Here is a 24,476-nt window from a genome sequence, read left to right on the forward strand (position 1 = left end):
GCTTAAAATAAATAAATAAATAATAGGAATGCATGTGTTTCATAGCATGTCAAGAAGAACAATCTTTTGTCCATCTGAATAAATGAACTGAAGGTAAAATTGAAAAACTCTTTTATTTTTATTTTTTTATTTTAACTCTTTTTAACTCTTTTCAAATGTTCTTGCTGGCTGAAGAATCCCAGATGTTATTTTTTCTATGAAATGAGTCAAAATCAGCATTTTGTTCTACATTTCCAACTAGTCAATGTCAGTATGGATCTATGGGAAGGAAGCTATAATTGCAGCATACCTAAAGAACTGATAATGAAAAGCTGGTGAGCATTCTGAGATACCTGAAACTGGAATTCAACTTCCTCAGTGTTAATAGGGTCACTGTGTTTCTGTGTTCAGATAGATGAACAGATGGTTTTTGGCACAGCAGGTTGTTAATGCTCATTATCCTATACAAATAAGTGATAAATAGGTAGTCTATACTGTTTGTCATTAAATTTCAAAGCAGCTAGAATTTCTTTGAGCAAAGCATAGAAAATCAGAGCTGCTTTTTAAAGCACAACATTCCCCATTATTTAATATAACATTAAACAAAAACTGACTGTCTTTATCACAGTAAACAGGTGTGATAGGATCACGTAAACTCAATCCAGTCTTCTGAAAAGAATTTTTCTAATATCACACATTACATATTAGCAGGTAATTGTGGAAAAAAAAAGAATAACAACTATCATCAAACTAGTAAGATTCTTACCTGAGTACTAGTGATGACATTCTGAATTTCTGGAGATCATTAATGCCTGTAAATGCTTTTAGAGAAATTATTTTGAAGCGTATTGCAGGCGATGAGACAGTATTGTTCTAACATCAAAAGCATGTTGATAAAAAAGGAATGTGGAATTATTAGCTGCATGTTACTGCTATTCTTCATCACCAATTTCACAGAAAATTTTATGGGGTATCAGTGAAATGCATAAATGTGGGAATCATGTCAGAGACATGAACTTGTGTCTTAAATCTTTGTATCCTATTTGTTGTGTTGATTGCCTTTTCTTCCTTCAGTTCAGATCAGCAGATCTGAATAAAGAATTTTAAAACCCAATTCCTTCAATTTGCAACAGTAATGTCTGCAGTACAATCTTCTGTGAAGATAATTTTACAGTGTGCCATCTTTTAAAATACAGAGTAGTTAAAAATAGTGACTGTTGCCTCATAGTGCTAAACTAGCTTCTAAATGGAGATAGTTAGTAGGGAGCAACATGTAGTTGTTTCTGGTGAGTGTTGTGAGAATAATAGAGCACTTTTCCAGCCTAGTATCCTTATGCTTCATTTTTCAATTAAAAATATTCTGCATTAAGAATTATGTCATCTTTATGTAGGAAGTAAAGAGAAAATTTTTTGCACTACTTCCCTACTCTTTTTAATATGTAGAGAAAAAAAAAAAAAAAAAAAAAAGACTAAAATAAATCTATTTTAACCCTGAATAATAATTCAACTGAAGTGCCACCTAAAGTAATGTTAAACTTCAGGATTACATTTTTTGTATATGGTAAGTTCTGCAGTAGAACAACCAAAGAGGTTTGTGTGTGAAGATACATCAGTTTCTTGCTGATGTCTGGTTATCCCTATATTGATGCTGACAAACCTTTAAAAAATTCTGGTGCTGCAGATATGAAGATTCAACAACACCACATTCGTATGTGTAGGGGCATGTGGGTATTTTTTCCATCGCTTTCTTTTATTGCAAGCATGCAAAGCTATGTTATTGTTTAAAAAAAAAAGGCTTTTATCTCTCAACATTTTGCTGTGTGCTATATCATACATAAACAGTGTAATGTCCAGCCATTGCATGTCTTAATTTCTAGCTAACTGATGTGTTAGCATTAACCTGAGGTATCATCGTCTGATATTAGTATGTAGTACTCATATATTGTTTTTCTTTTTTGAAAGGCTATGTATGAAGGATTATTTAGGCATCAGTGTATACAAACTAAATAATATACTAATCTCAATGGATTCCATTTGTTTTATAAATAGCTTTTGTCTGAGGAAGGCTGGAAAAGCTTTTTTCTTCTATTCTGGCTTCTGGGGAACATATTTTATTACAGAACACTTGAGAAGATTAGCTGCCCACAGTAGTCATAAATTTACATTCAAATAGTGAAGAGATGAAGAACTGATCAGTACAGGACCTGTCTGGTGAACAATACATGTTTATTCTGCAATTCAGTCTGAAAATTACTTATACGGAGAAACTTTTAACTCTTTGGGGGAAAAAAAAAGTTAATGAATTTACCAGATCTCGTGAAAACTGAAAACTGTTTCTATATGCTGTTTGAACTTTATATGAATTCACACTTTTCTTCTATTGTTGGGTTTTATCTGTTTCAGATTTCTACAAGACTACATTAAATTGTTAACTTTAATGTTTTCTTATCTGCTTAGTCATAACTACCAACTTTTAATTTTTATCAACTTATCTGCATTTTAAATGATTTCCACAGAGGTATTTCCATCTGTAATAAGCACAATACCTCTTGCAGAAATCATTACTATGCTACAAGTAAAGATTGTCTTATGATATTTCTAATCAATTTTCTTTAAAATTAGATGAACTTTGGTTTATATTTGTCAGATTGATTGCATTGCTGAATGCAGCCTTATGCTTAGAAATGTTAAATATGTGCATGTGCTAAAGAATCACATTTAGAGCTCGACAGTTATTAATCACCATTCATTCTTTCAGTTTCAAAATCGGACAAGCTCTGTAATACTAAAAGTGCTGCACAGTTCTGAATGTGGAAGTCTAAAGTCTGTTATCAAATTCATGCTGCAGAATATTGTATTTCTGGTACTAAACTACTTCTACCTCTGTACATCCTCTCATATAAGGGATATTCACACCACGTTAGGCACCTAACTTATGTTCAGTTTAGTGTGCAATCTAAGTTCCTAAATTCCCAGCAAGGTCAATGGAACTACACAGGCTGTTCAAGAGAGCAATTTAGGAAAGATAAATTTCAGTCTTAAAGCTAAATTATGTGAATGCCACTGGTTGTGTATTCCTAAATTTTAAGGACAGCATGCACCATTTTAGTTTATTTCAGAAGTGCCGTTAGGACTTACTTAAAGCCTGTGAAAATCAGGAGGCACACAACCAGGGAACTCTGAATGAGCCTTTCCTATTTAAAAGAACGATAATTAAAGGTACTTTTTACTTACGTCATACTTGTGTGAATGGAATTCAGGACAGATATGGATGAAAATAGATATTGCATTATCTTACCCACTGGTCTGTGAAGAATTTATTTATTATTTCAGTCCAGTTTAGTATACTAATTTCTGTATGTGAGAAAAACTTTGTCAAATCCTTATTATTTGTTTCAAAAGAAAGCTATATCCAGTGACTGTAGTTAATGAGTCTAAGGCTATAAATATAAAATACATAAATATATAAATATAAAATGTAGGTTTGCAAGTAATAATATATGGTTGTTTTTTCACTTGTGTAAAAGTAAATATGAATTATTTGGCTAGACATTTCTCGTTTGCACTAAATGAATCACTATGCTGATAATTTGTATCCCTTCCCCTTTTTCCTTCCAGGAACAATTGCTCCTCTAAGTCACAACACGTGTTTTCATGCTTGTCTTTTGTGTGTGACTGTGTATGCATCCGTGTTGGACATAGGTTGAATTGGAAGCTTTTGACTATTTGCATAACACCAGCTGTGTTATTGATGGCATTTAGATGTATTTTCCTGAACAGATATCTTGTCTTGATTTTGTGTGACTTTGATGTGCAAAACTACACATAAACACAACAAAGACATACTTTAAAATTCAAACCTAGATATAATCCACTCCATTACGTTTTCTTAAATTCTTATGGTCATTTATTTTTCCAAAATATGTAAGAATTTAGGTAGAAATGTTAGAATTTAATTCTGTATTATGCCTAATATTAAATTTATACATAACTACTTACTGTGCTAGTAAGTATATGTGATCTTGCAATTGCTAACTCACAGTTAGCAGTAGGACTGCAGTAAGATGTTGTACGTTCCAACTGATAGGAAGGAGAGGAGGTTCTTTTTGATGTATGTATACCCAGCGTGAGATTAAGAAACAGCAGTTCAAATGTTGGTCCAACCAGTTTATTACAGATCTTAATCCACTACTAACTTTAGTAGGCTGTTTTTGCTGGCAACTGTGCTGGTCTAGAGGGCAAGATGTTTTCATTTTATGAATACAGTGTGTTCTCTGCTGGTTGGCATCTGATGCAAAATGGTCCCAAACGCACTTCATTTATTAGTAGAGGTCTACTCACAAAATCCAAGTTTTTTTACTTGCTGAATCCAACCATTCAGCAAGTACACTGAATGGTTTGTAATTTCAGATGTTTATAATTTATATGCACCAGATATTCTTCTGACAAATTCATTATTTCTACAACATAATCTGCAGAAACTGTATATATATGAAAATTTAAAATATTCAAATCACTGCTTCCTTTCTCTTGGAAAAGTAGAAGGAATATGATCGGTAGTTTTTACACTCCAGATATTGTTCTACACAAAACAGTAATTGACTCCGGTATTTGTTTATTGTATGCAAGAATGAATTATTTTCTTCATATCAGCATTCTTGTAAATGTTGACAATGTATTTAAGAATTTATATATTTGATCTGTTGTTCTTCAATTGTAGCTGGTCACTGTGGTTCTCCAGATCCTATTGTAAATGGTCATATTAGTGGAGATGGCTTCAGTTATCGTGATACTGTAGTCTATCAGTGTAATCCTGGCTTTCGACTTGTTGGTACATCTGTCAGAATTTGTCTCCAGGATCACAGATGGTCTGGACAAACTCCTGTTTGTGTCCGTAAGTATTGTTTTCTATTCAATGAAATATTGTTATTGTTTCTAATGTAATTGAACATTCATGGTGGATGGGATGTTTAAAGCTGTTTGAATGAGGTGTTCAAAACATATCTATTGAACATATTTTCAATGATAAGGGTGATTATGATGATCTACTCCTCTTAATACTTATCAGTATAATTCCAGTCATGGCATTGGATTATATGACATCTGTTAGAAAAATACTAGCATTTTTATTCTCTTTAACTCTTTTTTTTCTGAATGCATCTGCTTTTAAAAATTGATAATTAATTATTTTTTTTAATTTTTGAGGCGTTCCTAATCTAGTTCCTTTCTCAATTGCATGGTAAGTTTCCTGACATTCTCTGAAGCATCAGGCATTTAATCAGATCTAATTTCTCTGAACATTATTCTTCTATGTTACAGATCACTAGCCTTTTTTTTTTTAATAAACTTACAATTTCTATAGAATTTTGATATTTTTCATGGGGTATTTACATCAGTTATTTCATTTTTAAGATGTCTGTAAATCAGACAGAAATATTTTCATCCACAGAGAGATATAATCACTAAGATGATCATCTTTTCTGTTTAATCCGTGTTAGTATCTTTGTTTTGTTTTTAAGAAAATATACTTCTGAAAGTCATTGGATTTCAAAATGTTCAGTATTTACTTTCTTAGTGGTTAAAATAAAATTTCTACCTATTTACAGCTGTAAGAAATATCTGCCAAATGTTATTGTCCTTTTAATATCCTATTATATCTTCAAGTGATTTACATTCCTCAAAGGAGAAATACCACTAGCTTGTGTTATTACTTTTACTGGATTAATTTTACTGTGCAGTGAATAAAATCCCTTCAAAAGAAAGGAACAATGCTGAGGGACAGTGGGAAGCTGTTCCTTCCTAAACTGATATTGTTGTCACTGCTCTAAGAACTGACTATAGTTTGTAATGACAGCAAACAAACTTCAAGTGATTTTCCCACTTTTATTTGTTCTTTAGAAATTCTAGTAAAAATGGCTCAGCTCTTTCTGAGGAGAGTGAAAACATGCTGTGTACTAGTGCCTAGAAATGGTCTCCCAAATATAATACTGAAAAGGACTTCTGAGTAAGGATTGTGGATCAGGAACTCTACACCTGAAAATTTATGACGATTTTTGTATGATTTTCACAATATAATTTTATATTTATAATTGGCTTTGAAAGGATTTTCATACTTGGAAATAGTAGACACTAATTTTCAAAGAGAGTATTCATAGTATTCCACCCATGACGATTTTTGTATGATTTTCACAATATAATTTTATATTTATAATTGGCTTTGAAAGGATTTTCATACTTGGAAATAGTAGACACTAATTTTCAAAGAGAGTATTCATAGTATTCCACCCATGACGATTTTATCGTCTTAGTTTTGTTCCAGATTCTTTCATTTTGCACAGTTTTTTGATACATAGGTATTTCTTTACCTCAGTATTGGATAATCACATACATGCATAAGGCAGTTCCTTATCTCAGGAGGGAAAAGAAGATTTGTTATTCACCACTAGATGAAATGTCTTGGCTAGTGCTTAGATAAACAATATTAATTTGACTGCACAAAAGCCTAGTGGTGATCTGAAACAGTATCATGCCTAAATTACCTATATTTAAAGACATTAAATATAGCATCTGTCAGGAGTACTGAGCTCTAAAGAGAAACTGACCTATCATGCTCTGTTTTTGTTGAAAAGGGTAGCTAAGTAGAATTCAGTATCAATTTCTTATAAATACTATACCTAAATTTTGTGTAATAAATTTTGTCATAGATTTTGTTCAGGAGATTTCAGAAAGTCTAAGGTAATAGCAATTTTTAGTTTAATATGCTGTTATATAAGAAAGATGGTGACTGCGAAGATGGTGACCGTGGAAATTATTTTAGTTACTGATACTTACTAATCTCTTGCTATTTAAAAAATGCAACAGGTAGACTAGAATAAAGTAGATCCTGTATATAGACTCAAATTTTATTCTAATATTTAAGGGTTCATTTTCAAATGCTGAAAAAACACTACTGCAGAAAGGGATTCAGGTGATTAAAGTACATTATTTATGCAATTTAAGGTCTAAATAAGTAAACCTGCACACAGGAAGGCATCCTATTTGATTTGCAAAGATCCAGTATTGTTGAAAATATTATTATTTCACTCTGTGATAAAATAAGAGGAAACACTTTTTCTTTTTTTTTTTTTCACCTATCTCTTCATTACAGAAAAGGAAAAAGAAACCCTGTAATTTATCAGCAATTTACTTGTGAATAGGATAGTTAATTTAGTATGATCATTATCACCAGAGCAATTAAAAACACACAGTTAAAAAGCTGTGTGTATATATGTGTGTGTATGTGTATGTATAAAAATGTATGTATGTATGTGTGTATTTGACTTTTTTTATTTTAAATTGCCAGTGTCTATGTTCTTCTGTATTTTTTTTTTATACTACTTTTATGTCTAGTTATGTGGAAGTGTACAGCTTAACTACTATAAAATGTTTATTTTTAAGTGTCACGTAGGCACATTAACTCACACATATAAGATTTAATGTCAACATGATTTCTCTATTGCCTTAAGAAAATGTGATTAAAAGGATCAGTATTTCAGCAGAGCAACTCAAGAAATTTGGAGCAGGACTGTTCAGAACTTACCAGTGCTCTGAAGCAGTACATTAAGTTCAGTTTGTTTTTCTCTACTACATCTTGAATTTTAAAGGAAAAAATAATCTATATCAGTAGGAAATATAGTGATGTTCCAATGTTTTTAAAGGTATAATCTATATCAATACATGTCAAAATACATGTGCATGTAATTATTTATATTAACGTTTCACATAAGGTAAAAAAATAGATTCCGCGTCTTAGTGAAAAATTAGCATTTTTCCCCCCAGCAGTTAAGAACTATGAATAAATGCATCCCATTATTTTTTAAACTTCTTGCATAAATATGAAAAAAATATTCAGAAATAAAAACAGCTACAACCTGCAAGAAGTGATTCCATGAAACTGTGCCTTTCAGTTAGTTGAGTTAGTTTCTAGCATGCCTATTTTTCTTTTAACAGCAATCACGTGTGGACATCCTGGGAATCCTGCTCATGGAATGACTAATGGCAGTGAGTTTAATTTGAATGATGTTGTAAATTTTACTTGCAACACTGGGTACTTACTTCAGGGTGCTTCCCAAGCACAGTGCCGAAGCAGTGGGCAGTGGAGCAGCCCTTTACCAAATTGCCGAGGTAAGAAACTTTCCTGTAATTCTGTTGTTCCCAAAGGACTTATTTCATGTGTGATCCTTTTCTGTGCCTTCAAAACACTGGGATAAGATTTATGACATTATTGTCTTCTTTATTTGAATTTTGCATTCCTATATTGGAAAAAAGATCTAGCCTTGATTTTTTCAGAATTTGAGCTCAAAGTTTTCAGACTGCAATCCCTAGCATTTAGTTTAGAGGCAAATAAAGTGTACTTGATATCACAAAAGTAATATTACGTTACTAAATCACAGTCAGCTATCTATCCTGAGTTTAGGTGCTCTGGAAATTTTCATAAATTGTCAATTACTCCTATTAAAACATTGTTATGCAAGTGAATATTCATGCATTAAAACAGTGTTATTTCTGTTATTTCCTAGCAATGTCTGAAAAGATGTTTGTAACTTTTGTACATGAAACCTGCATATTCTTTCTCCAGAACATATTGATGAAGAATTCATTCTTATTTTTTGATCTTTAGTACACTCTGTATAAAATTGAAGTTTTTGAGAGATGAGAATGAAGCAAGAATTTGTGTGATAAAAAAAACAACAAAAACTGTATGTAAAATATACATACTAGAGAAAATGAAAATAAGCCATTTTAGTAACACTGTAACTGAAAAAAATCCCAAGCTCTCATACTTAATCGTGTATTTATTATTTATCTATTCAGACGTCAGTAACATAATTAGAATTAAAAGGAAAACTATGCTATTAAATTATCCTTTCTTACTCTTTCTGTTTATGGCCACTGTTTTTATGTTTTACTCAGTTGTAGAACATGAGGTTAATGTCAGACTTATATCAAGGTCTTGATCAGACCAGTAACATCTGCTTGTTGCTCTGCTATTTTGAGACGGTATGCTCCCAAAACAGTTTGTACTATAGAAAATGCTTTCTCAGTGCTGAATCCAGCAAGTTGATTATAATATTAAATAATACTATGAAATGTTTTCTTTGGAATCATTAAGGCAGAAAAATACCTTCTCCCTACAAAATATGCAATGAGGTGAAAGGCAGAAAATGCAGTGAAACATGTAAGATATACTGAAAAATCTCAAAAGCCTGGAGAAAAAGTTCTGAGATATCAGATACAGTTTATTGTTCTTTTTGTGAACTCTCCAGAAGGAAATAAATTTTAATAAGCCTAATTTTGAAATGTCATGCCTAGTCATATTAACTTCATAAAGATGGAGCTGTCCACTGAAACACCACTCATTGGCACCTCACTTTGTTATCATCATTGTTATCATCAATTATCATTAGTGCATTCTAGGAAATTCCTAAATTGCTTATGCCTATGACTTCCTCATAGTGCCAGAAATGCACTTACGTTCATAGTAGAGGTGGACACTATCTGCTTCTTTGTCACCATTGTTTTTTGCAACTTGGCTTTAACGTGCTAAAGGAAATTGCAGTCATTAAAGTTGTGCGAAAGTAACACTGGGACTAAAAATGATGTAAGTTCAGTTCAGATACTGTTAGCTTTATTATCTCCACCTGTTGGCTTTTTAAAAATCGTATTTTCTTACAGTGGTTGTTCCTAAGAATAATAATTATCTTTGGTCGTTAGCTCATCACATTTGAGAGATAACTTCTGCAATTTCAAGCTCAGTCTGTGTGGAATTAGAACTTTCATTCTCATTAAAACAATGAAAAAATGGCAATTCCCTTAGTTAGTACCTTAAGATTTTATTCAAATGACTTAACTAGCAGAGCAATTTCATAATGGAAAAGAAGAAATAGGAACCAGTAAGCTGTTTCTATTTAGACTTTTGTGCTTCTTTTTTCCTTCTGTACTATTTTGTGTCACTAGACTTTGATGAAAGCAGACCTTTATCTTGTCTGTAAGGTATTTTGGTTTCTTTTGAAAATGTATGTGGGTGGTGAGAAATTGCTTTGTGCATCACTTGTTTTGTAAAGATATACATACATACATATATGTATGTATGTATATCTATATATATGTATATATATATGTATATATATATATATAAAATTTCATATATATTTCTATACATTTATATACATATATATCTTTACATATATATATATCTTGTTTTGTAAAGATATATGCTATCTATATATAGTAAATACACTATATTTGCTATGTACTAATATATAATAATTATCATTGCTATAATTTCTTTCTTCCTTTTCTGACATAATAAGTAGTTTTATCTAACTTTTTGAGGTTTTTGTTTTTTTCCAATTATGTTCCCCATCTCACTGTGAATGGGGGGAATTTGCAAAAGGCTGTGTGATGTTCCAGGTTAAACTACAACTTATATTTACATATAAATTGAACTATTTACTTGAATTGAACTGTTTACATTTATTAAAATAATAAAAAAAAAGTAAAAGAGAAAAAAAGAATTTTATGAAAAATGATGTGAAATCAAAGATTTCAAAAGTAAAGCTATAAAAATGAAGAAATTTGAGCCTTACAGTTGCTCCAATGTCATTATGATTTTATCTCCTTCCAATGTCATTTCTCATGCTTTCATTTTCCTTATTTTTTAATTTACCACATGATTTTAGGACCTCTAATCAATAAGATTGAAATGTAGTTGAAATCAGCACCGTGAATATTTATATACCAATATCTGCATTCATTGGAGTTATCTCAAAGAAATGGAAAGAGTACAGAGCAGAGCAGTTTGCTTTAAACATCTGTATCAGCAGAGGTTCTCTCAGAGGTCCTCTCTTCTTTGAATGCATCTCCCTTGTCTAATTCTACTTGTGTATCTGGGCAAAGTTTCTGTCTAGGAACTATTAGCATAAGCATATTTATATAATCTCACTTAGAGCAAAATTTGATATACCATTTATGAAATCATAAGGTTTTGTGAAATAAAACATATTGAAACGGTAATTTTAAGTGCATAATTAAAAAAACAAACCAAAGTTTTGCTAACTGAAGGACTTATATAACATTTCATTTCAATTAATTGATTTAAATTTACCTGAAGTAGTAGCTCTTCTTATGGCTTCTACATATCCCTCTAAAATTGCTTTAAACTAACAAGTAAAAAATTTTTTTGGTGTGTTCAGTATTAAAGATGAACTACAAATCTATGCACAAAGGAAGTAAATCTTCCTTCTCCTTGAATATACTACTAGGTAGGGATTGATATTCTGGGCCAACCCAACTGTATCATTTAATTCAACAGAGATTTTACATATGACCTTTCTTTCAAATCTCGACTGAATTTATTTGAGCCAACAATGAACTTGGCTTCACTTCTCTGAGACTCTACATGCAGTTACTACAAAATATTGAATACTACTTGAGGCTATTGGAGATGATTATTTTATTTTACTTCATTTTAGATTGCAACAGAGCCAATGTCTGGTAAAACTGTTATTTTTAGCAAATAAATGTAGAAAATTCTCAGGTGCTCTTTTGCAAGTATATATTGCTGCTTGTGAGAAAAAGATTAATTAGCAAGCAACAGGCAGAAAATCTATTAAAGAAATTATTTTGATTTTTTTTTTTTTTTAGCCTGAAAAAAAAAAAAAAAAAAAAAAATTACACATCAAAGATTATATATCCTGAAACAAATATGTTCAGCATGGACTTTTTCCATGAGAAGTTTGGTACTGCTTTCCATTTTGTCTTTGAACAAAAAGCCAGTCTCTGCATTTTTATGTTTCATAATAACTCTTAACCACTGAAATGAGAATAGAATCAGATGGCCCTGTCAGGCCTCTGCACTCCTGATTGTACTGTAAGTCATTTTTCCATATATTATGCTTGAAGTAAGAACTGTTCTATTAAATGCCACTCTTCATCAAATCTGGAATGCAAGGACTTGCAAGAAGGAGCTTATCTTACTCTGATATTTTTGCTTTGACATTTCAGGAAACATTTATATGGATATTTTTTGCTATTATTATCTCCAGAATATTTTATGTTCTTAGAAATGAGATTCAAGAACTTTTCTCCCATTAAAAATGTAATTCTTGAAAACAGAAAACTTTTAACAGATTTGGCAATGTTACAGCGGTTTGAGCTCACATTTTTTAATGATTATATCAGCAACTCCAGACTATTTGTTAGTAATAAAGGATTTAGAATCTAGGATTTATTCATATGTTCTACTTCTGTACTGAATTCCTAATTTGATTTTTTTTCCTGTTTTTTTTTTTTTTTTTCTAATAATAATCTCATTAACAATAGGTTTTTGAAGAGTTTAGTCAGACATTTTATCTTAGCAAAAATCGGGTATGTGCAAAGAACTGTCAATTTCATCATGTTTTCCTTAGTTGGCAAAATCTTTTGAATCAGTGATGATGTGTTCCTCTCTTTTACTGACAAGGCAAATTAACTTTCTGATGACAACTGATAGAAGGGTGGAAGAGATTGAAACTATTGACCGATTCTTCTTATCTAAAGATAAAGCATCTCTGAATTTGATGAGTTTTTCATCTATGATGATATCAACAATTCATATAAACTAAGAAGATGTTGTCTCTTGTCCTGTGTTATTTTTCTAAAGCCAGAGGCTGTTGTTGAGACTTTGGATATTAAGTATGCCTAATCTGTTCATGTCCATACTATATTCATAATCTTCAGAGAAATATTACTTACTACCAATTAGAGCTTGTTTAAATTTCTAAATAAAGAGATGAGGTGCAATGGAAGATGCCATAAATGTGGGATGACACTGTTCCCCACAGCATTCTTATGGAGAAGCTGGCTGCCCATTGTTTGGATGGGTTTACTCTCCACTGGGTGAAACACTGCTGGGCCCAAATAGTTCTGGTCAATGGAGTTAAATCCAGTTGGCGGCCAGTCACAAGCGGTATCCCCCAGGGCTTGGTACTGGGGCTGCTTCTATTTAAGATCTTTATTAACGATCTTGATGAGGGGATTGAGTACACCTTCAGTAAGTTTGCAGATGACACCAAGCTGGGAGGGAGTATTGATATTCCTGAGGGGAGAAAGGTGTTACAGAGGGACCTGGATAGACTGGGTCGATGGGCCCAGGTCAACTGTATGAGTTTCGGTAGGGCCAAGTCTTGGGTCCTGCATTTTGGTCACAACAACCCCAGACAATTTCAGGAGTGGCTGGAAAGCTGCCTGATGGAAAGAGACCTTGGTGTACTGATGGGCAGTTGGCTGAATATGAGCCAGCAGTGTGCCCAGGTGGCCAAGAAGACCAATTGGATCCTGGCTTGTGTCAGGAATGGTGTGGTGAGCAGGACTAGGAAAGTAATCCTGCCCCTGTACTCGGCATTGGTGAGACGTCACCTCTAGTACTGTATTCACTTTTGGGCACCTCTGTACAGAAAGGACATGGAGGTGCTGGAGCAGATCCAAAGAAGGGCAATAGGGCTTGTGAAGGGCTTGGAGAATATGCCCTATGAGGAGCGACTGATGGAACTGGGGCTGTTTAGTCTGGGGAAGAGGAGGCTGAGGGGAGGAGACCTTATTGCTCTCTTCCAGTACCTGACCTTTCAGCGGGAGCTTACAGCGGGAGCAGGGTTGGTCTCTTCTCACTGGTGACAGGTGAGAGGACAAGGGGAAATGGCCTGAAGTTGCACCAGGAAAAGTTGAGGTTGGATGTCAGGAAACACTTCTTTACAGAAAGGGTTGCTAAGCACTGGAATAGGCTCCCCAGGTAGGTGGCTGAGTCACCATCACTGCATGTATTTAAAAAACCATTTGGATGTGATGCTCAGGGACATGATTTAGTGGAGGGTTGTTAGAGTTAGGGTAGGAAGGTTAGGTTGTGGTTGGACTTGATGATCTTTAAGTTCTTTTCCAACCTGAGTGATTCTATGATTCTATGATAAAGCATCTGAGCTATTTTCCTGAAGGTAGCAGAGATTGCACAGGACTTAAAATGACTCATCTCTGGAGTATTACCTGCCTAGAGATCTGGCAAAGACCTCAAAAAGTAGTAACAGAAATATCTTTAAGGTACAACCGAAGAGTTCCTCTCACATGTAGAAAACAATGCTCTGATTATAAAACAAAAACAAAAAACCAAAAACTAAAGAGAAAGATTTTAAGACATTCTTCCCGAGATAGTACTACCATGACAGAAATTACTGAATTGGTTCTACTTGCACGTCTATGCCCACAAATAAATGAACATACAGAAACACATATAAAAAGATGAGCTTTACTATGTATCCAATAGAAAAAAACCATGCTTTATGAATTAAACTAGTGATCAAAAAAAAGTATTATTTTGTAACATTAAACCAACTCTGTACAAAGCCAAGAATATTAACTGCAAATTCTTATTTTTTTTTTTCTTTAATGTACTTCTTACACCAGTTTTATGTTAGTATCAAGTGAGTTAGTTATCTAGGTATCACAGCAGTTAGGCAGAAATTTTCCCTTAGGAAATATAGTATTTTATTTATTATTATTGTTATTTTTTTTGTAACAATGAGAGAACATTTCATAGAATCATAAAATAGTTTGGGTTGGAAGGGACCTCTAATATCATCTAGTTCCACCCCACTGCTATAGGGAGGGACACCTCCCTCTGGACCAGGATGCTCAAAGTCCCATCCAGCCTGGCCTTGAATGCTTCAGAGAGAGTGGACATTTGCAATGGAAAATTCATATCAATGGCAAAATATTTTGGAATGCAATTAAAATGAACTGTGTTTTAGCCTTTGTCGCACAAGGTAATATGAACTATTTTCTTCTTCCAGTCTTTATCTGCAGATTAATAATGTTAACTTGCACTATTACCCACCTTGTTTATACTCAAGTACTACATTTCTCTGATCTGGGATCATCCAAGATACAATGCCAGGACATATGATTTCTTATAGATCTTAATAGTATATGCAAAAATGTTATTCACAAAGTACTTTGCTTCCTAAATAAATATTTTAGATTTATGGTTAATGTGACCAGACTCAGTATGAAAACTTTACTCTCTGGCTGGCTCCCACTGAAAAAAAAAAAAAAAGTAGCAATAAAAAATGACTTCTATGTTTCTGAGACTTCAAAGAGAAGTTGAGATAGCTGCTTTTTTAAAAAAAATTCTCTTACCTTTGTTGAGCAGTTGCCATTTTTATGTGTTGTTGACTCTGCTCTGAACATAACTAAAATTCCATAGGCTGGAAATACCGTAATGGTGCTCACGTTTCCAAAGATAGCAGTTCTTAGAATTTGTCATTAATACAAAGTGAATTCTCTACTTTTATTCATGCTGAGTCGCATTCCTTATACGTGTTCTAGATACCAACATTAATGCAGTACTTTTCAAATAGAGAAAAGTTATAAAAGGAGCTTAACATTGTTTCTGTCAGTGGAAAAAAAAAAAAATAGAATAAGAAATGAAATACTATGAATGGTGTACTTTTTTTACGATCATTCAACTTTTTAACAGAAAACTGCCTAGGGGACTCTGGCATGGTCTTTTCACTTCTTTGTCCTCAAGGGTTTGAATCTTTTCAGTGTGAGGTTTTGAAGTCATCAGGGCAGACTTAAAGCATTCTCCTACTTTTCTCAACAGACTAAATAGAGAGTGCCAGAATTCATTTCCCATGTAACCCTTGACAGCTGTCATTGAGAGAAAGCAATCTCCTTCTACTCTCACTATGATTTAAAACTAGGTCCCCAGGGTGAAAGGCAATCAGGGAAACTACTGCCTTAGCTCTGTATGCCAGCCAACTCAAATTCATTTCTAAAGTATTCCTTACTGGAGCTCTTGTTAGCCACAACACGCTAATGTATACATTTTTTTTAAAATCTATAGATGATATCAAATGACATCAACTTTTTTTTTTTAATATATTTTCCTTTTTAGCTCGAGGTATAGTATTCTTTTCATAATCATTTGATAGAAGAGTTCATGTATGATGCAGTTTTTTTGTTGCACAGAGCACGTATTTAAATTCTGCATACAGTGATTATTGTGCATTTTATGACTAAATTAGCTAAATAGCCATTACTGGTACAAGAATGAAAACAGTAATGCACAGACAAATTGATTCTTCTGGACTTTAATATAATCTCTAAACTTCGTATATTTCAAATCTGCATGATTTTTTTTTTTTTGGGGGGGGGGGGAAGAGGGGTTGTTTTGGTTTGATTTGCTTTTCCCCTGTTGTGTTTCAAACATAATTCAGTTAGAATTGCTTCTGTGTAGATGTGGGCCAACATACGTTCATGAGACAATGGTCTATTTTCTTGATTTCTGTTACTGGCTTCAAGAAGCTAACTTGTCAGGCATACTCATTAAACCAAAGCTTCAGTTTTAAGAAGTTAAAGGGACAGCTCTAATGAATATATGTTAAAAACTGTATCTTGGGAGAGACTTCAGTAATCTGTAGGATGGGAAAAAAAATTGAAACAAATTTATATTCCTCTATGAATATGGAAGATCTTCAATAAAGTGAGAATTTTTCAATACTTTTTGGTTTTTTGTCCTATTTGAGTATAACTGTCTGATATTGCTATTCAAAGAATTTGATTAAATAGTTTCAGTGTTCTATCTCAACTGAAACAGTGTATATTTGAGTGTAATACAAATGACATTCGCTAAATTGCACTGGGAAAAATAATTTTGTACTTTATTACGAAGGCAGCTCTGAAAGTAATGCCTCCTATTTTATTGTGTTGGCCCATGACAGCACAATAGTGTTATGACAGTAGAGGTTGAAGTTTTCCAGCTATACTGCATAGGTTTTGTTGCCATGTGACAGATGGCAGCAGAGGGGCAGTCTGATAAAATGGTATCTGACACGGAAATGTGTATGAAGCAAGGGTGTGCCATTGAATTCCTCCATGCAGAAGAAATGGCACCAATTGACATTCATCAACACTTGCTGAATGCTTATAGAGTCCAAGCAGTGGATGTAAGCACTGTGAGGTGGTGGGTGGTGCATTTCAGCAGTGGCAACAATAAAGTGAAAGACAAGTCATGACAGACAGCCATGCAGATTTTTACAAATGCAGCATGAAGGCTCCTGTTCGTTGACAAAAATGCATAAGGAGAGGTGGGGACTCTATTGAAAAAATACTATTTTGTAACTGAGAATTTACTCTATCTAATAGTTATTGTTGCGGTTTCCATGGAAATAAATAGAAAGCTACCTATACTAGCTTATTTTTGGAATAATTTAAGTAGAATTTCTAAAGTTATATGTTATTGCTTATTTTACAAGAAGTAAAAGAATTACTTTTTCAGTATTTTGTTCATGAAATATTTCGTAACAGTGTTCTAGTTGAAGAAATAGTACTTCAATATAACCTGGAGGTCTCACAATTCCCAGATGTGACCGATTAAGCCTTGACAACTTGCCTGCATTTATTCTTTTCTCTGGAAGGTCTTTTTTTCTTAAAGGTTTGTGCCTGTAGATGCCTACTATCCTCCTGGTTCCAGCAAAAATGAGTCCCAGTGCATCTGCTGCATTTCTGGCCCTCGTTTAAAACTTAATACAAAATATTATTTTGCTTTTCTTCCCAAAGCACTTTATCTGGGAGGCACTTTGTGAATATAGCAAATTTATCATCAAATGCAGTGTTCTTCATGGTAAAGCAATTGCAGTGAAATCATAAACAACATGACTATAGTCTCTGTTTCAAAGCTGTTCTTTCAGCTATTGTAAGTATTTTAATCTAATATTAAAAATAAGAGTCAAAATTTTTTTAGGCAGCAAACACCTGTAAGTAGAATTGTGAATTTTTTATCATGCAAAGATGAAAAAAAAAAAAAAAAAAAAAAAAAGCTTTTTAATGATATTGCATACCCTTACCTGAACAAAATTGAAAAATTAAAAAAAAAAAAAAAGTCATTCTGAGAGAAAGAAAAGGGTGGAAATATTTACTTTTTTTTTTCAAGCACATGATAAAGCATGTTTGATGAAGGGCAGTCATTTCAGAGCTACTATGCTTTCCTGAGGCTTTTCAGTGCTGAAGGAAGTTTTAAAAAGTATTGCAAGTAATTCTGGAAATGATGTAACTGTTACATTAATATTCCATTTTCTTTCTCAAGATTTTCTCAAATTTACCTTATGACAGTGGTTAGTAACAATGGGATAAAAAGAAACAATATGAAATAATGAAATCTATTTCCTATGTAACCTAAAAAGAATACCTTATCTTGAAAGAATACTTAAATTTAGAGATCTTTAGAAACATGAAATTTTGGAGTTCTTCAGAGCAAGTGGAAAAGATCCTACAGCCAAGTCTTGCAGCTTCACGAGACAAATGAGATTTTAGGACTTTAGGACTTCGGTTTTTTTTATCTGTTTTAAAGGACAGAAAAAAACATCAGGAGATAAAGGATATTTGCTTCTTTCAATAACTTCTAGTGTAAATAATATTTGTCTGTTCATAAAACCATAGAACGGTTAGAATGATATATTTTTTAACATTTATAAGATTATAATAATAAATTTAAATAAATGTGAGTAGTAAAAAACATAAGTAGAAAATAAAGGTTGTAATGTAAGCTAAATGCAGCTCATTTGGTGAAAGTTTTCAGTGGATTTGGCACAAATCAGAACTCAAATGATTTTACTTCAGAAATGCTGTAGCTTTACATAGCTTTACTATACCTCAAAAAAAGGTCTTTTACATGTGAACCATGTCTCTTCATCAGTCTAGATAATGTTGTACTAAGTTGCTTTATGTACATCATCATGATACCTAATTTTTATTTTCTTTTTTAACTGTTAAGCAATGTACTGATTTCATTTTTGTTTGGTTTTCTTCACATAAAAATGATGATGAACACTGCTTGTCTTACAGTGGTGAACTGTTCTGATCCTGGTTTTGTTGAAAATGCTATTCGTCATGGCCAACAGAATTATCCTCAAAGTTTCAAATATGGGACAAGTGTGGCATACCATTGCAAAAAGGGCTTTTATCTGTTGGGCTCATCTGCTTTGACCTGTAAATCTAATGGCTTGTGGGATAGATCACTGCCAAAGTGTTTGTGTAAGTATTCGTTCAGTCTAACAGTTGTCATTCAGATTTAACATTTGGAATGGTTCATTAATTTTAGTCATGATGGGAAAAAGAAAATTGTAGTTGTACTGAGGAACATACTGCAAATTCTACAGTTCAGTAAAAAACAAACAAAAAAAAACGTTAAGGTGAGATGGCATATAAATGTAATTATACATTTTAGAGGGAACTGTGAAACGTTTTTTTTCAAGTGTCAGTAATAGAGATTGGTTTTCCCTCTTGGTGCCTGAAAACAAGTAGAGAAATCTAAAATTTCACGATTTGCCACATGAATGCTTGTGCCAGCTCAAAGAAAGCAGCAGAAACATGGAGCTGTGAAAGAACCATGCCTTTTAGCAGAAATCTGTCGTGCAGTGAGTTTGACCTTGTCATTTGAGCCAATATAACGTAAATAATATGCAAATAATTTTAATGGACATCGGGAACAATCCTTTTTTTTGTTGTTTTTTTAATAAATATCTTTAATCCAGAGATCCAATAACTGATATAACTCCTCAAGTTCAGTTGCTTTTGCTTAAGTGTTTCCTGTTTAGGTTGAATGACTGGAGTGACTGTTTACTAGAGTTAGGAAAAAAAATTTATTTCTTTGCTTTCCCTTCTGCACTGGGTGACTTAAATTTTACACAAAATGCATTCAGGATTTTATTTCTGCCTCATATTTAGTTTATGAGTGTTTCCTCATGTAACAGATCTGAACTTCTAGTTTTCAAATTATTCTATATCCAAACTATATACCAATATAGGTGGTTTTTTTCTAAAATAAAAATCACACATTAACTTAAGGTGATTCATAATTTACCTGAATGATCAGTAATAAATTTTCTTCTTGCTTAGTGCAATACATTTTAAAATAATTCCACATTTCTGTTTATGTATTTATTTCTCTATACTGTGCATATTGTCTCTAGTTATTTTGTAGGTATGATAAAGCTAATCATTATTATTTTATCTATAGTAAAGAAACAAACTGCAACAATAACCATCTTCTGTTTTTTTTTTTTCCCATCCTTGACAGATAAAATGTGTATAAATTTAGAAATAAAGTTTCTAAATTAGAATTATGAATGGAAAAAATGAAGAAAGAATGCTGTGTATAAGAAGATGGGAAGCTAGATAACTTAGTTTTACGTGTAGTTTTTATGTTTAGTATTACAAATGACGAGTATGTTATCTTTAGTTACAGTGAAACTTGAGAAGAAACAGAGTTCCAGAAATATGTCTATTTTGTGAACCAGTTTTGTACATAAAGGTTGTAATAGGTTTCTCCTGTGTCATAAAAACATCTTAAATATTGTGCCCTTTCCTTCACTAGCCATTTCTTGTGGACATCCTGGGGTACCTGCCAATGCAGTTCTTTCTGGAGACAAATTTACATATGGCTCCATAATTCACTATTCTTGCACAGCGGGTCGAAGGCTCATAGGAAATTCTACGAGGGAGTGCCAAGAAGATAGCCACTGGAGTGGGACTCTCCCTCACTGTTCAGGTAGGTGTAGCCACTGTCACCCGTATGTCACCTTGGAATTACATGAATGATAGTATTCTCAAGCAGTTTTTAACTGTAGGCAGATACTTACTTTGATTCTTTTCCAGGTATATTTTGGTTTCACAAAAAGCCTTTCAGCTGAATTATGATAGTTTATTGAGATATTTGATAACATTTGTTCTCATTTTCTCTGTCATTACTTTGGTACGTTTTTCTTTAGTTAGATGATACTGTTGGATATTGCAGTAAACAGATACCACAAAACACTGTTTAAAACTGTTAAGAGTTCTGACTTACATGTATGCATTTAGTTCCTGTTAAGTAAACAAAGATTGTCACATGTAAAAATATTTATAAAACATCACAGCAAAGATACTAGCTGAAAAGCTTCTTACCATATGAATTGCTTTTCACAAGCATAAATATTATTTATTAGTAGCAATAATGCAATATGCAAATATGAAAAAAAAACTGCAATGTTTATGCGCTGTCAAGAAGCATAAGAACAGTGTATTCTCCCCCATTCTCCCAAATTTAGAAGGAGCCATAGAAAATTACTTAGTTTTGTGGAAGTGGAGTAATTATTAATGACGTTCTCAGTGTATTTATTTAAAAAAGATAACCTGTGAAGTTGAGGAAGAAAATTTTATGAGAAAATTCTTCATTATAGAATCTTATATTTTCCCCTAAGCCTTGGACATGCTCACTGTTGAACTGATATGATTCAATTTGGATTTGATTTACTTATTAATTCAAACAGCTGTAAGATATTTTAATTCTGTACTCTAAATAAGTGTTCATTGACAATTCTCCATTTACAAACTAGTTTTCTAAGGAACAGGATTTGAAGCACTGTGGGAAGGAAATAAATTTAAATCAATCATGTTTCCTTTCTGTTCTCTGCTGCTTAAAAAGGAAAGTTTAATTAGAATCTTCTCACAGCTGTGGTACTCACTGCTGTCATGGTCTAGACCTGAAAAGATTCTCTGCGGGACAATCATGTGGATCATTTCCACACAGAATTGGTCTTTTCTTGCTTATCTTAAGCTCAGGTTTATGTCCATCACCTTTTTGTTCAGTAAAGGTTGCCAGATCTGAGATTGCATCAAGACTTTAACATTTTAAATGTCAGAGCCCTCAAGTGCTGTTATCTAATATTTCCAACCACAAGGGAAATTCTGATTTTGGTGGAAAGAAATTGAAACTCTTTGGATGATAGTCCTCAGTGTGATAATATTTTTAGAACTTCTAACTATATTATAAAAATATAATTTTTTAAACCATAAAAAATTCTCTTCAGAGGTGAAAATGTATTTAGTGCAACTAAAACATTGTTATTGATGCAGTATTTAATTATCTAATTTTGAATTTGGTCTGAAACCATCCAGTGAGCAAGGCAATTCTGTAGGAAAAGGAGAGAACAATTTATATTAATTAAAAAATGATAGTTTTTGAAAAGTTTCTTGCTTCTCTAAAGCATTTTAAATTGTGTTAGTAACTACACTTTTTTTGGTAGGTACTCAGGAGCTGACTCCATTAAAAAAAAAAAAAAAAAAGAAATTATATTTGTAATATCAAAGAATGACTGAGCCCTGGACAAATGAGACAACTAATAGGGTTTATGTTAAAGAAGCAGGAAAAACAGCCCTAATATAATACTTTAAACTTGTATTTGCTTGGAGGGTTTTCTTGTTGTTGTTTTTTAATATATTAATATATGTCTGAAAGCATGATTGTATAAATATGATCTCAGGGTTTGTTCAAGGCTTCGTCCTGTATCTGAGAAGCATGTGTATGGTAAAAAATATATATATAAGAAGACAGAGTTCAACCTACGGAATTGTGTTGGAGTATTTTGGATAATACAAAAGCTTTGAATAGAAATTCATTCTAGATGTATAACTCTCAAAGAAAATAATGAAGACTGATAAACAAAAAATATAACAAAATTTATAATAAATTGTTGATATTGAGACCATACCTCCTTGACAACCTTGTACTGTACACTTACTGTATCAGCCACTTCCTATGATAAGGCAATTGACTGGTTAATCAGACCTATGAGATAGGAATAATCCAGCTAGAAGAATTATTCACAAGACAGAATCCATACTGCGACTACAGTTACCTATAATATCTGTACCAATAATTCTGCTGTGTTGTATTGTTATAGGAAATAATCCTGGCTACTGTGATGACCCAGGAATACCAGCCCACGGGTCTAGATTAGGAGATGAGTTCAAAATAAAAAGTTTGCTTCGTTTCTCCTGTGAAATGGGTTATCAGCTGAGAGGATCTTCAGAACGAACATGCCTGCTTAATGGATCTTGGTCAGGTATACAGCCTGTGTGTGAAGGTAAGTATTCATGATGCCATTGCTGTTTCTGGCACCACAGAATATGTTACAAATTGAATTGTATTATTTAATTAAAAAGGAAATATATGACAAAAATATGCTTTCAAGTATTTCTGCAGGAATTTGATATAGTTTGCAATTTATATTTTGATTAAAAACAAAAGTCCAAACATTTAAGGTTTTATAGAGTCTGTGTTTATAAAGAAGACTGGGAGAAAATAATTCTAGTTCAACAACTAATTCTAGTTCAACAACTAATGAGACTGGAAATAGAGAAAAGATACCTGGGTAAAATGTGAAATTTAAAACATGCTACTGCTTGAAAATATGGTAACAGTGATAAAAATAAAGCCATCATCCATCTTCATCTCTTTCTGTCTAGTGTCTAGGAATCAAGGACTGAACAAATGACAAAATAGTGTTGCTTTCTTAACTAAGAACAATATTTTTCCACATAAATTAATTTTTCTTAGAGACTTTATTTTATGAACGAGTATTTCCATGTTAGACTTTTCAGAAGAACACACATGTAAGAATGAAATGAAAAAAAGTAGTTTATGGATTCTGTAGTATCTCATGTCTGATATACTAATCTATAAACTGGAAGATAGTATAAAATATTATATTTTATTAATGATATTTTATTAGCATCTAACAATTGTTTTTTTTCAGTATTCGTCAGTACAGATTGATTGTCTAACTGTATTAAAATGGCAGTAGGCAAAGAGTCAATATTTACAGGAGAAAATTGAAGTTCTTCGGTGTCCTTTCTTATTTTCTGTCTAAGAGAGATTAAAGATGGCAGCAGTCAGTGGCAATCAGTGGTGTGTGAAATACTGCTGATTTTTGTATTTTTTTTCTCTTAAGCCTTATGTTTCCAGAAAAACAAAGAAAAGAAACCTTTCCTTCAATTTTTCTTTCTGCTTGGATTGTTTTTTGTTTAAGTAACAATGAGATTATGAGGAAACCATTTTTTCAGCCCTGCACACACTGTGTAAAGCATGTCACAGTGGCAAATTCTCAGAGTTTATAACTGGTTTTATCTCAGCTTGCCATTAAAGAGAGCTGGTATTTATTCCACCTATCCAGAAGTCACACACTGTATAAAATTATAGTATGTTAATCCCCTTGTTTGAACCTGTGATTGAGTGATTTAGCATTTGCTAAAGTAATTAATACAGAACATCAAAGACTCCAAAATGCTTATAAAACCCAAGAATATTTAAAAGGCTTCCTGCCAATGTATATTTCCTCATAGGCAGAATTGCTGGAAGTCACTTCAGAATTGATAACCCTGGCTCCATATCAGTTTTAACATTCCTATCTTTGGAAACTCATTTGGAATGTCATTGTCATTAGTCCTTGTTTTCTTTTTCACTGAAGGTCTGATGTTAAATGTTTTCACACACAAATCCTTGAGAAAAGTTGAGATCTAAAGACAACAGAAAGAAGCCCAGGTATTCTCAGAAGCACTATAAACATCCCCTCATGCATAAATCTGAGAACTGCTGTTTCTTCTTGAAG

General features: G+C 32.7%; 1 protein-coding gene across 1 annotated transcript in view; it reads left to right on the forward strand.

The window, feature by feature from the left end:
- Nucleotides 1-24,476, forward strand: part of CSMD1 (CUB and Sushi multiple domains 1) — a gene marked incomplete at both ends in the record, with an annotated part of 996,476 nt that overhangs the window by 942,610 nt on the left and 29,390 nt on the right. Inside the window, 5 exons of the mRNA XM_079550635.1 lie at nt 4,700-4,873; nt 7,969-8,142; nt 18,892-19,080; nt 20,423-20,596; nt 22,770-22,952. Coding sequence (XP_079406761.1) covers nt 4,700-4,873; nt 7,969-8,142; nt 18,892-19,080; nt 20,423-20,596; nt 22,770-22,952 — 894 coding nt within the window. The remainder of the gene's footprint in view (nt 1-4,699; nt 4,874-7,968; nt 8,143-18,891; nt 19,081-20,422; nt 20,597-22,769; nt 22,953-24,476) is intronic.

This window comes from Tetrao urogallus (genome assembly GCF_951394365.1).
Source record: "Tetrao urogallus genome assembly, chromosome: 2".
NCBI lineage: Eukaryota > Metazoa > Chordata > Aves > Galliformes > Phasianidae > Tetrao > Tetrao urogallus.